At 39.9% G+C, this 16,596-nt stretch overlaps 1 protein-coding gene across 1 annotated transcript in view; it reads left to right on the forward strand.

Annotated features, from left to right (window-relative positions):
- The window catches only part of SYCP2L (synaptonemal complex protein 2 like), a gene marked incomplete at its 5' end in the record, with an annotated part of 61,483 nt that overhangs the window by 31,020 nt on the left and 13,867 nt on the right, over window positions 1–16,596 (forward strand). The window contains 3 exons of the mRNA XM_084870926.1: window positions 4,561–4,654; window positions 5,326–5,423; window positions 15,391–15,520. Of these exons, the coding sequence (XP_084727052.1) occupies window positions 4,561–4,654; window positions 5,326–5,423; window positions 15,391–15,520 (322 nt within the window). The remainder of the gene's footprint in view (window positions 1–4,560; window positions 4,655–5,325; window positions 5,424–15,390; window positions 15,521–16,596) is intronic.

The following is a 16,596-nucleotide window of genomic DNA, read 5'->3' on the forward strand; positions in this document are numbered from 1 at the left end:
TTGTCTGGAACATTTTATCTCCAATTCTGAATTACAGCATCATCAGTAGGGTATTCTTGGTTGGAAAATTTTGTCTTTCAGCATATATATATATATATATATATATATATATATATATATATAATTGATTTTTTACAGAGATGTATATTTTATTGATTTTTTACAGAGAGGAAGGCAGAGGGATAGAGAATTAGAAACATCAATGAGAGAGAAACATCGATCAGCTGCCTCCTGCACAGCCCCTACTGGGGATGTGCCCATAACCAAGGTACATGCCCTTGACCGGAATCAAACCTGGGACCTTTCATTCTGCAGACCGACGCTCTATCCACTGAGCCAAACTGGTTTTGGCTCAGCACTTTTAATATATTGTGCCACACACCCTTGGCCTGAAGTTTAATTGAGAAAACTGACAGTCTTCGAGAGGTTCCCTTGTGTGTAACACATTATTTTGCTCTTGATGCTTTTAAGATTCTCTTTTTGTCTTTAATTTTTGACACTTATAATGTGTCATTGTGTGTGTCTATTTCCTACTCCAGGTTAGAGAAATTTTTAGCCTTTATTTCTTCAGATAAAGTTTATATCCCTTTCTCTTTTTCTTCTTCTTCTGGTACCCTTATAATATGAATGTCTGCTTGATGTTGCTCCATAAATTCCTTACACTATCCTCCCGTTTTTCATTCTTTTTCTTTTTGCAGCTCTGGTTGGGTGAGTTCTACTACCCTGCCCTGTCTTCAAGTTCACTGATCCTTTATTCTGTTTCATCTAGTCTGCTGTTAGACCTCTGTAGTGTATTTTTCAGTTTAGTTACTGTATTAAGGTTTGTGACTTCTATTTGGCACTTGCTTTTTTTTTTTTTTTTTTAATGTCTTTTTTCTTTTTTTAAGGTCTCACTGTGTTCCTCCATTATTCTCCCACATTTGGTGAGCATTTTTATTTTGAACTGCTTATCAGGTAAATCATTTACCTTCTTTCATTAAGGCCTTCTTCTAAAGGTATATTTTGATTTCATTTGGAACATATTCCTTTGTTTATTCATTTTCCTCAATTCTCTGTGTTGGTTTTTATGCATTAGATCAAACAGCCACCTCTTCCAATCTAAAGGAATGGCCTCGTGAGGAGATGAGCCTTATTGCTCAACCTTGCCCTAGCTAGCTTTTAGTTGTCTTTCAATCCTGTGGTTGTCCAAGCAGCCTTTTTATTTTTATTTTCAATGGCTCCTAGTATTTGAGGTTGTGTCAAGAGTTGTCTGTATCCCAAAGGGAAGATTTCAATCAACACCTAGATTCAGGCTAATTGGAAAACAGACCATCAACCAGCAGCTTTTTAAACATGCAAATATATTCTTTCTGACGAAGCCCTGGTGGTGGGGGCCAAGGCAGCAGTGGTTTGGGGCAATCAAGAAGGAAGGCATGTGGATAGGGGTGATCAGGCAGGCAGGTAGCCAGGAGAGCAGTTAGAGGCAATCAGACAGGCAGGTAGAGTGGTTAGGGGTGATCAGGAAGGCAGGCAGAGTGGTTAGGAGCGATCAGGTAGGCATGCAGAGTGGTTAGGGGGGATCAGGCAGGCAGACAGGTGAGTGGTTAGGAGCCAACAGTCCTGGATTTCGAGAGGTATGTCTGACAATTGGATATCCCCCGAGGGGTCCTGGATTGCAAGAGGGTGCACGCTGGGCTGAAGGACACCCCACATGCATGAATTTCATGCACCAGGCCTCTAATATTGTGTGTGTGTGTGTGTGTGTGTGTGTGTGTGTGTGTGTATATATATATATATATATATATATATATATATATATATATGTATATATATATATATATATATATATATATATATATATATATATATATATATATATATATATATGGGACTGTGGGTGTAAGCCCCTCTATCCACTAGAGCCAGGTGATCTAGAGGGGTTGCCTAGGTAGCAGGCACAAAAATTGGAGTGCTAAGTGATGGTACAATCTCCTTTCTGGCAGATACTGCTGAGCTGTAGTGAAGCAGATAAAAAGAGTACAAAGGTGGCATCTATGGACATTTGTTTTAGAGAGTACATTAGTACCTTCAATACATGTCCCTATCCAGAAAATCTGCCTCTCTGTCAGAGCTTCAGGAAAGCAAAATAGGCCTTTTTCAAAGAAAGACTGGGGGTATATTCCAGTCTTCTGAATGTGCTGTGCTCTAGGCACGGTCTCCCCAGTTACAGTCTTATGGGACCCAGGAATGCAAGCCCTGCTGGCCATCAGAACCAGGCAATCCAGTAGCATACCCTGCGTGGCAACCTCCAAACTTGAGGCACCAGATGCATGTACAAGCTTCCCTCTGGGAGATCCTGGTGCTCTTGGAGTATGAAGGTAGCACTTGCCCTCCAAGTTCTCTGGAGAGGTTTACAGCTGGACCTAAGGTGTGTGTTTAATTAGAATTGCCTCTCAGGCTGCAGTTATGAAGATAAGCAATAGGCCTCTTTCAGAGAAGGACTGGACATCTGTCCTTTGTGTCTCTGCTGTGTCCTGGGTTGGTAGCTGCTTAAGAACTCTCTCTTCAATGGCTGCAGTTCAGAGAGACCCATGAGATTATGCCCTGCTGGCCACTAGAGTCAGGCAATTTAGAGTTGTCCCCTGCATGGCAGCTGCAAAAATCAGGGCACTAGATAAGAGTACAAACTCCTTTCCAGGAGACGTTGGCAAGCTAGATAAAGGCACTCTAGAGTGTAAAGATGGTGCTTTCTGGCTTCTGTCCCTGGAGAATATTTCAGTAGGTCCCTAGATGCATGTTAAATTAGATGCCTGCCCCTCAGTCTGATGTTTCAATGTAAGTAAATAAGTTTCTTTCACAGAAAGTTTTTTTTTTTTTTTTTTTTTTTTTTTTTTTTTTTTTTTAAGGGTTGCCTCCATGCTGGGCACTGGGGAAGGTGAGCCTGCATGTGCAAGCACTTTTAGAACTATGTCTCAGTTTGTTACAGCCTAAAGGTCTCTTGGACTTTAGTCCTGTTGGCTTTCAAAGCTAGATACTTGGAGGGGAGCCTTGTTTCTCAGATGCAGGTCTTAAAAGTTGGAGTATCAGAATTTATTCTATTTTTCAAGGAGAAATTGGGGTTTTGAGTTTCTTCCTGATTGTAGGTTGCCATATGTGGTAAGGTGTATGGTGAGATTGTGTCTCAACATCTCCTGCCTGCTTCAACCTGGATTTTTCTTGTTCACCTAATCTATAGGAATTATCCAGCTAGGTTTCCACCCCCCCCCCCCCCCCAGAGGAAATTGTACATATAGCTGAAGATCAGTGTGTCTGTGGGAGGAGGTGATTTTAGGATCTTCCTACATTGCCATCTTGAACCAGAACTCCTTGTTGGGTTTTGATGTGAATATTTGATTAAGCAGAAGGATTGATATTTTGCATATCATAATAGATGTGAGTTGTAATCCCAATTCTTCCTTTTCATTTGTCATTGTCTTAACTACATAGGACACAAAGCCTCTTTGTGTCTCAAAAGCTTTAATTTTGTTTATTTTGAACAGTTGAAAAATTTTCTAGGATAATAACACCTCCTTAACTATATTCTTCCAGAAATTCTGAGGATATTTGCTGTGGACTTCTTGACACTTTCTTAACACTGAGCTACTTGATTATAAGAATCACTAGAAACTCTTTGGAAGTTTTTCAACAGTTCTATATACTGGTCTTATGTTGTGGAAATGATATGAGACTTGTGTAGACTGCTATGGTCTCTTGCTGAGTATAATATTTCCTATTTATCCACAAGAACAAGGAACCTTTCTCTACCTTAGTCAGTAGGCATGGCAAAGAAATTCGTGACAAAAAGACAGAAGACTATGGTATGGTCAATAGGGGTAGAATTAAAATGTCAGAGACCTGAGGGAGTATGTATCAGGCTGGTATTCATTTGGCTTTGAGTTGTATATAGAATCATTCATAGATGCTAAAAATTCTCTGCAAGTATAGTTTCCAAAGACTTACCTATGAGAAGAGGAAGACCATTCCATGGGTAAAGATGAGAAATAAAAGTAGAATTAATAACTTAATAAAAAACACCTCCTACATCATACTTCATATAAGTTGGCTGAATACTGTAGTTTTACTTTCATTCATGAAAAACATCAGAATTATATGTAAGTACACATTTTACAAAATGAATAAAATATTTTGGGAGAAAATTAGGCTTTGCACACTATTAAGCCATAGTTCCTTGGTCACAAGACTCTGTAAGGAAGGAATGGGGACGATGAGAGCCTGCAGTTGGAGACTCAGCAGACTTATCCTGAAAGCTTCAGTCCCTGAGAAAGCTAAAAGGGGTCAGACTTGGGACAGAGGAAGCAAAGGCTGTTACAACTTCAGAGTAGGAGTGACTGAGAGCAGGAAAGTGGTCAACCAGAGCTGGTTCTGAAAGGAAGAGGCAGAGAAGCTGGAAACAATAAAATGTTTCTTCAAAATGAAGACCAATTTCGAATTTTTCATATGCTATTTCTGAGATTTAAATTTTCCTTAAATAAAAAAGATTTCTAGTTTTAGAAGTCATGTGGCTCTTGGCTTACATTTCAGATATTGTTTGACCAGATAAAAATCTCCTCACAACTTCTTGATAAGTTTGAAAAGGAAGAAACTGAGAGTCCTATCAACCGCAAAAGAGAGACAGGTATATTGGGAAATAACAAATGTTTGTACTCTGAATACCCTATAAAAAATAATGATAAAACCTTACTTGAAAGAGGTCACTGAAAACCTATGATCATATAAGATTAATAAATGTATTATTGTGCCTTTGCACATGTGTCAAACACAAGGCCCGCGGGCCAAATCTGGCCGGCCAGGCCTTGCAATGTGGCCTGCACCGCGCTGTCATCACTGCACTCCGCTGTCAGTTTATGACATTGTCAGTTTATGACTGTTCAGTAAACCATTCGGCCCGCGATTTAGGCTGGATTTTAGATTTTGGCCCCTTCTCTGATTGAGTTCGACACCCCTATGAGAAAAAAAACTGCTGAGAACCTTGAATCATTTTGCCCAGCTGATACAGTCTCTCTTCAGGGTCAATTGGAAATAAAAGAAAAAACATGTGGGTGGTAGGCAGGAGGAGACAGGGTGTGCATGAGCATCTACCTACAAAGCTGATCACGCACACATCACATGCCCCTTATGAGTTACAGCCCAAGGCTGCTCTCTATGGCTCCTATAGAGTTACTAGCTCTTACCAAAATATGGTGAGGTCCCTACACTGAGGGTCCCATGACGAGTGCTTGGAGAGAGTGCCCACTGTCATGTGTGGATATTGTGATTACTTTTATGTGCTCTTTCTTAATGTGATAGGCCAGGCAGAAGAACCCACCAAGATGGCAGAGTTAACGCCTGCCGAAGTTGACTACTGCCTAGTAACTACACCCTTAAGCGACCAGTCCGAGCTTTCTGTGAGTATGGGGTGTGGGGGACAAGGTTCCGAGCTGTGTCCACTAGGATGCCAGCGGGTGGAAGCACTCTCCTGGCTTGTAGACCATTTCCTCCAGGCTAACCCTCTGTCTTTGCTTTGATCATCCTTCCCTTTAGATTATTTTTGCCTGTCATGATTATGTGATCTCTCCTTTCTCTCAACTTGACTTCTCTTATGGAATGAGTGACTTATCGGGCTCTGCCTCATCCCCTCATTTGGGATCTGGTGACTGAGATATAGGGAAAGGAGCCTAATCTTTGGGGATATACCTGGTTTTTACTTACTACCTGAGGGAACTTGGGCAAATTTCCTAACGTCACTGAGCCTGAAGATTCCCATCTCTAAAACAGAGCGGTAGCTGGTTCTCAATGTGGATCTCTGTGATTAAAAACAGAATGTGTGTACAACACCTAACACACTGCTTAGCATGAATAGGTATTCTGCCCCTTCGCTTATATTTGACTAGAGGCCTGGTGCATGAAAATTCATGCACTGGAGAAGGGGCATCCCTCAGCCTGGCCTGCCCCCTCTCACAGTCTGGGAGCCCTCAGGGGCAGGAGGTGACCTGGTGATCAGGGGAAGGCGATGCCCTATCACACCTCTGCTGCTGCCACTGCTGGCAGCACAAGCCTTGGCTAGCTCTGGTTACCTGAGCCTCAGGCAGCCCTAGGCAGCTGGGGGTGGAGGGGACTGGGGCACTCCAGAGGCAGGTGTGTGGAGTGGCTGGGCCCGCTTGGGGGGAGGCCTGGCTTTGCCGCATGCCTGCCGCCCTGGCAGGGCTGATGGGACTGGGCACTGCCATCTTTGAGGGAGTGGCAGTCAATTAGCATATTCCCTCCTTATTGGCTGTGGGCGCTGCCATCTTTGCAATGGCATCAGGGTCAATTAGCATATTATCTCTTCATTAGATAGCATTATCTGGACACATCATACAGAAGTGTGATAACATTGAAATGATTTTTTAAAAAACAAACATACCAAAGATTACTCCTTTAGACAGTCAGTCTCCTTGGCAGATTATGCATTTACCCCAAACAATTTTGATGCTATTAAAGACATTTTTTGTAAGTTTTTCTTTGATGTTTCCCTTAGTAACTTTGGAATACTTTGATTGTCTTTGATAGTGGCAAATTTTTGCCCAAGAATGAATATCAATTTATTAGAATAGCCAACTCTAATAAATAAAGAGCCTGTATCTTAGTATTCAATGGAAATGCTTTTCTTTGGAGGTAGCTCCAAAAGAATGATATAAGAAACACTATAATTAAACGCATTTTTTTCTGCAGCAAACAAAGATAGCTGAAAATTCAGCTGAAAATTTTAAACTGAGTGATATACAACAAGGTCAGATTTTTTAAATCTATCATAAATAAGACTTGAATGGTATTTTGTATTTAAATATTTAATTGAGAAACATTTTGTTTTTGTTTTTAACTCCCATTAGAAGTTACTTCAAAACATGAATATTCTTCAGATTTACAAGAGCAATCAGGAAACATTCTGGTTCCTAAATTAAAAGATAAATCCAGGTAAATGATTTTCAAAACTAACAAATTATGAAGACTGCTGTTAATGTGACTAGTTAATGCACAAGTCAACAGTCTAGGTAATCCTCTTTCCTGTACCTGGCCACGCCCCACAAAAGGAGAGAGCACTGTGTGGAGTTCTTGTAGAATGATGTAAGCAGAGGTGGAATGTTCTCCTGACCTGTGGGTCTCTACTATTATATCCACAGTGCTTTCTTTCATGATGTATTTTTTCTGCAGCAAAACATTGAATATCCCCAACCAGAAAATATATATCATTGGCATTAATTGGCCACTTTTTTTATAGGCCTCTGAAGAATAGTTCATAAGATAAGTGATTTTTTTTTATGGTTTGAGACATTATTATAATGAATTAAACTACATATGTTAAGTATATAATTTAATGAGTTTTGACATATGTCTATACCCAGGAACCATGACTACAAGCAGATAATGACTAATCATCACCAAAAATTTCTTCCTGGCCCTTTGAACTCCCTCTCTCCTGCCCTTTTTTATACCCCTCCTATTCCCACTAAAATCACTGATCTATTTTCTGTGACATATAAGTTTGCTGTTTTAAAAATCATATAGAAATGGAATCAAACAGAAGCTGTCTTTCTAGCTTCTTTTTTTTAAGTGTAATTATTTTGAGATTCATCCATGTTGTATGTGTCAGCTGTTCATTCTTCTGTGTTGCCCGGTAGTATTCCATTATATGGGTGGGTATACTGCAAGCTGTTTATCCATTCACCTGTTGATTGACATTTGAGTTGTTTCCAGTTTTTTATTGTTACAAGTTAGGTCCTTAGGGTTCATGAATAAGTCTTTGCATGGACACATGCTTTCTTTTCTCTTGGGATGGAGTGGAATGGTTGGATCATTGTTGGTATATGTTAATTTAAAAAAAAATACTGTCAAATTGTTTTCCAAAGTGGTTGCAGCATTTTACATCCCCACAACAATTTTTGAGAGTTCTAGATGCTAGACATTTTTGTGCTAATTGGTAATGTCTTCCTTATCTTGCCATTGCAATGGAAGTGTAGTGGTATTTCATGTGGTTTTAATTTGCATTTCCTTTATTTGTAACAAATCCAAACTAGAAACAACCCAAATGTACATCAATATATGAATGGATAAACAAATTTTGTTATGTCCATACAGTGGAATAGTACTCAGAAATAAAAGGAAATTAACTATTAATATAGGCAACATGAATGAATCTCCACATAATACCAAGTCAAAGAAGTCAGACAAAAAAAGAGTAAATATGGTATGATTCCATTTACATAAAATACTAAAAAATGCAAACTAATCTCTAGAAACAGAAAGTAGATCAAAGATTGCCTGGAAATAGGGGTTCATTGGTCCCCTTTTTATTGTGATAAGAGTACTTAACATGAGCTTCGCCCTCTTAACAAAGTTGTATGTGCCCAATACAATATTGTTAACTGGAGTCACATTATTATACAACAAATCTCTAGAACTCACTTATTTGTGTAATTGAAACTTTATATTTGTTGAATAGCAACTTTGCATTTCCTCCTTCCCTCAGCCCCTGGAACTCACCATTCTATTCACCCTTTCTGTGAGGCGATTTATTTATTTATTTATTTATTTATTTATTTATTTATTTATTTTCTCACCCAAGGATATGTTTTATTGATTTTAGAGAGAGATGGAAAGGAGAAAGAGAGAGAGAGAGAGAGAGAGAGAGAGAGAGAGAGAGAGAGAGAGAGAGAGAGAGAGAGAGAGAGAAACACTGATGTGAGAAAGAAACCTAGATCAGTTGCCTCCTGTACATGCCCTGCCTGGGTATCCAACTCTCAATCTAGGTATGTGCCCTGACCAGAAATTGAATTCACAACCTTTGGTGTGTGGGATGATGCTCCAACCAACTGAGCCACCTACTTAGGGCTGAGTTTGACTTTTAGACACCTTGTGTAAGTGGAATCGGACAGTATTTGTCCTTCTGTGACGGGCTTATTTCACTTAGCATAATCTCATTCAGGTTCATCCATGTTGTTGCACATCGCAGAGTTTCCTTCCTTTTTAAGGCTGATGAATATTCCACTGTATACATAGATCACATTTTGTTTATCCACTCATTCACCTGTGAACATTTAGATTGTTTTCCATATCTTGGCTATTGTAAAAAATGCTGCAGTGAACATGGGAGTGAAGATATTTCTTCAAGATCATGAATACAATTCCATTGGATATATGGGATTGCTGGATCATATAATAGTCCTATTTTTAATTTGTTTTTAAAAATGCCATACTGTTTTCTATAGCGCCTACACCAGTTTACATTCCCATGAATTATGCGAGGGTTCTAATTTTTCCACATCTTCAACAACACTTAGATTTTATTGTTGTTTATCCTTGCCCAAGGATATTTTTTCCGTTGATTTTATTTTTTTATTTTTTAGAGTATAAGGGAGGAAGGAAGGGATGATGGATGGGTAGATAGAGGGAGGGAGACAGACAGGGAGGAGGGAAGGAGAAAAAATGAGAGAGAGAGAGAGAGAGAGAGAGAGAGAGAGAGAGATCTCAAATAGGAAAGACATATTGCTTGGTTGCCTCTCACATGCACCCCAACTAGGACCAGGGATCAAACCTCCAATCAAGGTACATGTCTTTGACTTGGAATTAAACTCAAGACCCTTTGGTCCATGAAACAATGCTCTAACCACTAACACACACCGGCCAGGGCGAAAGCTATCTTTTTAGCACCCCAGGGGATTCTAAGACAGACCCAGGCAGGAAGGATGCTCTGAAGCTTTGCCAAAGCTGGATGCCTACCTGAGGGTCCTCCCCTGCCTTCCCCTTTGAATGCCTGACAGAGAAGGGCTCCACAAAGGTTTGTTTTGTTTTAAATAACTGGTTGTTGTCAGGCAGAGGATCTGTGGAAATGGATTACGAGATAAGTTCTCTACAGGTTATGGTGCTTCCCATGCACAGGGCTCACGTCAGACAAAGGGTATATGTGAGGGAGTGGGGGGAAAAGTTAGGGCTGTGAAAGGAGGGAAGGAGAAGGTGATGGTTATACAGTCCCATTGATTTGATATATTTTGTTTTAGGAAAGAATCTACTTTGAAGAGTGCCAGAAAGCGAAAAAGAAGGATGTCGGTAATGAAGGAACTTTCATTGTTTGGAGGCATTGCTTCTCACATGTTAGTTATTTGCATAGCATCTTCCAAATCCGTTATAGCTCTGCTCTTCACCTCCATTTTTCCCCATTAAATTGATCTTAAACTTATTTTAAAGGGAATTATTTCACTTCCAAATGGAAAATCAGCATGAGCTGTAACGAATAATAAGGCTCCAAATAAATACAATAGAAATAACAATTATCATTTCAAACTGTACTTTTACTTGTATCGGGCTTTGAGGCTAAAGCCTGTTCTTGCTTTTAAAGAAAAGATAAGTAGAAGAGAAGGGTTCAAGACCCACTGACACTTGAGATTTATCCTGAATGGAAGCGGACGTGGTACTGAAGTGAAAGAAACGTTTTGCTCTGAATCGGTGGCATGGTTTTGTTTCTTGGGGCACCAGCTTACACCTCTCTGGCTTGTCTCCCACTTTGCGATGGTCGGCACTCTAAATCTGTAGTCACAGCATTAAAATATATATAATTAATATTAAATGAAAACTTTAGAAACTTGAGATCATGAGCTTCAAACAAAGAGTTAAGGCTCTTCCTGGCTGGCTTTTAGCAATGGCTCTCACTTTCCACTGCCCATCTTCTAGTTGGAATCATCAAGGGAGCTGATTCAAAATCCACAGCCTGATGGTTATGACTTAGTTGCCCCAGGGAAGAGCAGCTCAGGCATCGGGATTTGTTTCAAAGCCCCCTCCTAGTGACTCTAATATGAGCCAACTTGAAAAACAGCTGCTGTGGGTACTTGCACTTTAAAAATAACTTTTAGCCCCCTGAAAGTTAAGTATATGTATATATGTGTACACACACACACACACACACACACACACACACACACACATACACATACACACAAACATTTAAAAAATTGATTTCAGAGAGGAAGGGAGTTCAGAGAGGAAGGGAGAGGGAATAGAAACATCAATGATGAGAGAAAATCATCGATTGGCTGCTTCCTACACACCTACCTATTAACCATCTAGCCCACAACCCAAGTATGTCCCCTTGACTGGAATTGAACTCTGGTCTCTTCGGTCCGAAGGCCTATGCTCTGTCCACTGAGCAAAACTGGCTAGGGCTTCAGCCCCTATCATAAACTAAAAGTGGGAACATCTTGCTGTGAGATTTCTTTGGTTGGGTGCAGTCAGTGAGGTGATGCTTGCTCCTGTACAAGACACTGGCTGAGCAGCTCTGGAGCGAATGTGGGGGTTCTGCCCACCTTTTCTACTTTCTCACAAAAGGAAGACGCCGACAGGCCTGGCTCACAGAGTACCTTTCACACCTGAGCTTCTCTACAAAAAAGGTGAACTGCTCAACATTTTAAGTTGAGCCTTCAAAAATCAACTCACTCGATCCCCAGTAGGGGGTATGCAAGAGGCAGCTGATGGATGATTCTCTCTCATCGATGTTTCTAACTCTCTATCCCTCTCTCTTCCTCTCTGTGAAAAATCAATAAAATATATTTTTTTAAAAATCAACTCACTTGGAAAATAGTTCACCTTAAAGGTTATGGTTGTATTACCATAAACAAGGGTGACACTGCTTCCCACCCTAAGCTGCTTCTAAGCTTTGCCATTTCAGGCGCAGGGTGGGTCCTCCAGCTGACATGAGTCAGGTCGAGAAGAGCATGGGAGGTACTGCCACCATTAATACTTTGGGATTCATGAGCATGCTCCCTGGCCTGAGTTGGGAGCCAGCTGTTAGGAGCTGAGTGGTGGAGCCCCGGTGGAGAGAGGCATGGCAGCACCAGAACGGGCCTCCAGAGGGCCCAGGAGACGGCTCAAATAGAGATGTATTTTATTAAAGTCAAAACATACTTGATGTTAAAATTTCTTTGTTTCTGTATTTCTAAAAATGAATCCAAAAATAGAAAATTTAAAAAAAATATATTTAAGTATCATTGTAGAGTTGAGTAATCCAGCAGAACAGATTAAATTGTCCTTAAATCTCTAACCTTTCCAGTTCAGGCTCAATTTCTTTCTTTCTTTCCTTTTTTTTTTTTTAATCTCCACTCAAGGATTTGTTTTTCACTGATTGGAGAGAGAGGGAGAGGGAAACATTGATGTGAGAAACATCAATCTATTGCCCCAAGGAATCAAAACTGTGATCCTTCAGTGCATGGGACAACACTAATTACTGAGCCACACCAGTCAGGGCCTGCTCAATTTCAAAGGCTTTAAGGTTTAAATAGAAATGATCCTCTTATTTTTATTTTGGTTCCTCTAAAATGTAGACAGGCATGTCTCCAAAAAATCATTGTTACACTTTCTTTTGTTGTTTCCGGTATTATTTTGAAATTATCGTGTTGACATGATATTGAGGTGCATCAGCTTTTAAACAGCTACTTCACATCTCTTCAGTTGCAATTTCTGACTGGAGAAGATTTTGTTATCCTTTACAAGAGCTGCTTGGTAGAGAATTGACTAATGAAATCATCTGTTTCTTCTTCCCCTACTACTTTGGTGCCTTTTTATTATGTAAGAGTCGCTGTTACTCCTCTTTTGTCTAATTTTGTAGTGGGATGTTTAATTGTACATAATGGGTACTGACAACCCTTTAATAGGGTTCACTTACTATCTGTGTTTGTAGAAGTTCAATTATAGGAAACACCTCTTCTCGGAGAGTAATCGAGATTCAAGTTCTAGTGCTACTGTGCTATCTTGGGCCATTAACCAAGGCAGGAAATCCCTGCAACCATATCCTGGTGGGAAAAGGACAAGAACCAGAAGTAGCTTAAAAAGTAAGTTTGGTGCCTGTCTTCTTTTGAGTCATTTTTCAAGTAAATCAACAGGTGTTTATTTCTCAGTATGTGATGAGAGAGGGTGCCAAAGAGACATGTGATCCTGGGATTCTCCTTTCCTGCTCAATTACATTGAAAAGGCAAAATGTACGTGTGAGAAACAGTACAAAAACACGGAAGGGGCCATACTGTTAAATCTGAGCTGCAGATAAGAGGAGTGGGAGTTCCGATAAGCGGAATCTGACAGAGCTGGAATCTTCAGGAAAAGCTCCAGGCAGAGGTGGGTGGGGCCTGAGCTCATCCTTGGAAAAAGAATAAGTGTGCAGAAGGGGGAGCATTCTAAGTTAGGTAACTGTTCAAGGACAGAGGACCACATTCAGGGACATGATCTGGAGCCCAGAATTTGTGCTGGCTGGTGAGGAACAACATTGAGTCATCAGAAAGGGATCTTAAGACAGCGTTTTTCAACTGCTGTTCTGCGGCACACTAGTGTGCCGCGAGATGTTGCCTGGTGTGCCGTAGGTGCAGACAAGACAAGAATTTTATAATTTTTCACTATTTTGTTTATTTAATATTTCATAATAAAGTAATTATTAAATACTTTCTTTGTGTTTATTTGATTCCTATTCAAGAGAATTACTTTATATATAGTCAATATAGGCACAGAGTTAAATTTTTTAACATTTTCTAATGGTGGTGTGCCTCGTGATTTTTTTCATGAAACAAGTGTGCCTTTGCCCAAAAAAGGTTGAAAAACACTGTCTTAAGAGACAGACATCTGAGCCAGTTGTAGGAAACAGGAACTGCTTCTCGCCTGGACGTGCATAATGAGAGAGGGATACATGAGTTTTTATATTTCTCATAAGCAAATTTATCCACTTGTACACCTTTTCCTTTCGTTTTAGTCTTGCCGCTTTTCCCCCCAAGTCCGGCCAGAGACCGTTATAAAGACCAAGTAAGTCCATTTTACCTGGGCTGCCTTGTGCCCTGTGGCTTAGCATGGCACAGGTAGATCTGCTTAGGGCTAAACTGTATTTATTTCTTAAAAAAAAAAAAAAAGCAGTGGTTGTAATCCACTGTGTAGAAACTACAAGGACTTCGAAACATTTAGTATGACCTTGGATAAAAACTTAGGATCTTTTTTCATTGTTCCCAGATGTTGCTGAAAGATTATAATAGTGCTTAAAATCTGGGCTGTTCTGATTTACTGCACATGCGTGCTCTTTTGAGTTCACTTTTAAAAATAAACTTCTTGGTTTAATTTCCCCGTAGTATTCAGTTTGTTGATACTTCCAAAGCTTTTTAATGATTTAGACATTTAAACCTTTATTTTGCAAGTGGTTGAAATGCCTTCAGGGTTATATAAATATTGAATAAATCCTCAAACTTTCTTAATTTCCTTCAACTGCCTTGTTTTATAGAAAAGTAGTTAAGAGTAGGAACACCAGTATCCTCCAGACCAATGCAAAGCCTAATTTTAGCTGAATCCCCTCTCTCAGCAGCTGGCTTTTGTTTCTTGTTAAGTGAGAACCATCAGGTCTGGCTGCTGGGATTCTGAGGGCATCCTCAGCCTTGTAGTTAGTGCTCCAGTCGTAGCTAGCTATCTGCCCTCCTGCCTTCCTCCTTCAGCCAGGGGAGTGCTGCCCACAGTGCATCTGAGGGCCTCTCCGGTCCTCTCTGACAGATTAAACCTGTGAGCCAGAGTAAGTACCCACATATTTATTCAACCTGAAATAATGAGTTATCAGAAATAGACCCAGAGAACAGTGTTTAGTAAATATATCTGATGTTTTAAATAAGCACCAAAGAAACGTCAAAGCCCCGAGAACCCATCGAATTGCAGCTGAGCAGGTGATGAGAAGTCTATGTTGACTTTCAGTGAGGGCATTGCTGACTTTGTACAAATATTGGTATTCAAAATTCACTTTTTTGTGTTGGAGCATAAGAGAATAATTTAGAGTAGGGGTCAGCAAACTTTTTCTGCAAACAGCCAGGGAGTAAATATTTCCAACTCTGTGGGCCATATGGTTTCTGTGGCAACTATTCAACTCTGCATTGTAACATGAAGGAGTTATGGACAAAACTGAAACAAATGGGTGTGTTGTGTTCAAATAAAATGTTACTTACCAAAACCTGATTTAGAGCAGTGGTTAACTTGAGCAGTCATCAGAATGACCAGGAGGGTTTGTTAACGTGCAGTGGCTGGGTTTCATTCCAGAGTTTCTGATTGAGTAGATGGGGCTTGAGAATTTGCATTTCCATCAGGTTCCCAGGTGTTGCTGATGCTGTAGGCTGGGACCACATTTTGAGAACTTTGAGTGATTGTTTATTTAGAATTATCAATTGATATATGACCTAATGTGCTCCAACTCTGGGATCTTATAGTCTTGGGGTTTCAAATGAAGCAAAACCAATACTTAAACTTTTAAAAAGGATATTGGAAATGTCTTAGAATTTTTTGATAACTTGTCTTGAGTGGTTATGAATGTTAACACTTCTAAAATGTATTACATTATAGGCTATACGTTTAACACCATTATGGAAAGATGCCTCCAGGCAAAATGATACCATACATCCAAAAATTTCTGAAACAAAATTTCAGGGTAGTTCTGCACATGTAACTCCTGAAGCCTCTTCCCAGAAAACAGGTACCTGATTTCTGTTGAGTTACATAGAAAACAATCATATTCCGGGAAAGGTAGTTTGAAATAAATAAAATGGTTTTCTTTTTACTGTCTGTTAAAGGGTGAAAATATGCTGTTCTTCTCTTTAATATTCTCATTGGCAAAAGGTAGAGGATGATTAAGTTGTAATATTACTTTAACAGTTGAGATCGGCTTGTGTAAAATGAATGCTTTGTTCTCTTTTAAAGAAATAAGAAACTCAAATGATGACTTGCTAGCAGGGAGTGGTCAACTTTTTTGGTAAAGAACTGGATAGTGAATATTTTTTGCTTTTTGGCCCCTATAGTTTCTACTGCAACTATTTAATTCTGTGGTTGCAGCACAAAATCAGCCACAGGTAAGATGTAAGCCAATGGGCATAGCTGTGATTCTATAAAACTTTATTTATAAAACCAGGCAGCAGAAGCAGCATAAGGGGCCAGAGTTTGCCAGCCCTTGACTTATTGGGTTTATCTTAACCACCACTGTATTTAATTGAAACTATCTACATCTTTTAAACTTGTAAGAGTAGGGGTTTTATTTCTCTCACCTTCATCATTCTGCAGGTTACTTTCCACATTGCCAAGCACATAATGGCACCAAGAAAGGCAAATGACAACCTTTCATTTTTGACTGAACACCAGTATCCTCCAGACCAATGCAAAGCCTGATGGTTCTCACTTAACAAGAAACAAAAGCCAGCTGCTGAGAGAGGGGATTCAGCTAAAATTAGGCTTTGCATTGGTCTGGAGGATACTGGTGTTCCTACTCTTAACTACTTTTCTATAAAACAAGGCAGTTGAAGGGTTGTCATTTGCCTTTCTTGGTGCCATTATGTGCTTGGCAATGTGGAAAGTAACCTGCCACTGGCAGAAAAGAAGGAAGGGAAAGAAACAAGGAGAGAGGAAAATTAGCAGTAGAGACTAAGAGGAAATAGGGGTGTGGAACTAAGAGAGAGAAGGAGAGGGATCACAAGGTTGAGGCAGTAGAATCCTGGCCCATGAATTTGGGGCCAGAGAACATCTATTAAAAGTGCTGGTCTAATTGAAGGAACTGGCTAT

The sequence above is a fragment of the Pipistrellus hanaki genome, assembly GCF_964339955.1.
Source record: "Pipistrellus hanaki genome assembly, chromosome: 2".
In the NCBI taxonomy this organism is placed as follows: domain Eukaryota; kingdom Metazoa; phylum Chordata; class Mammalia; order Chiroptera; family Vespertilionidae; genus Pipistrellus; species Pipistrellus hanaki.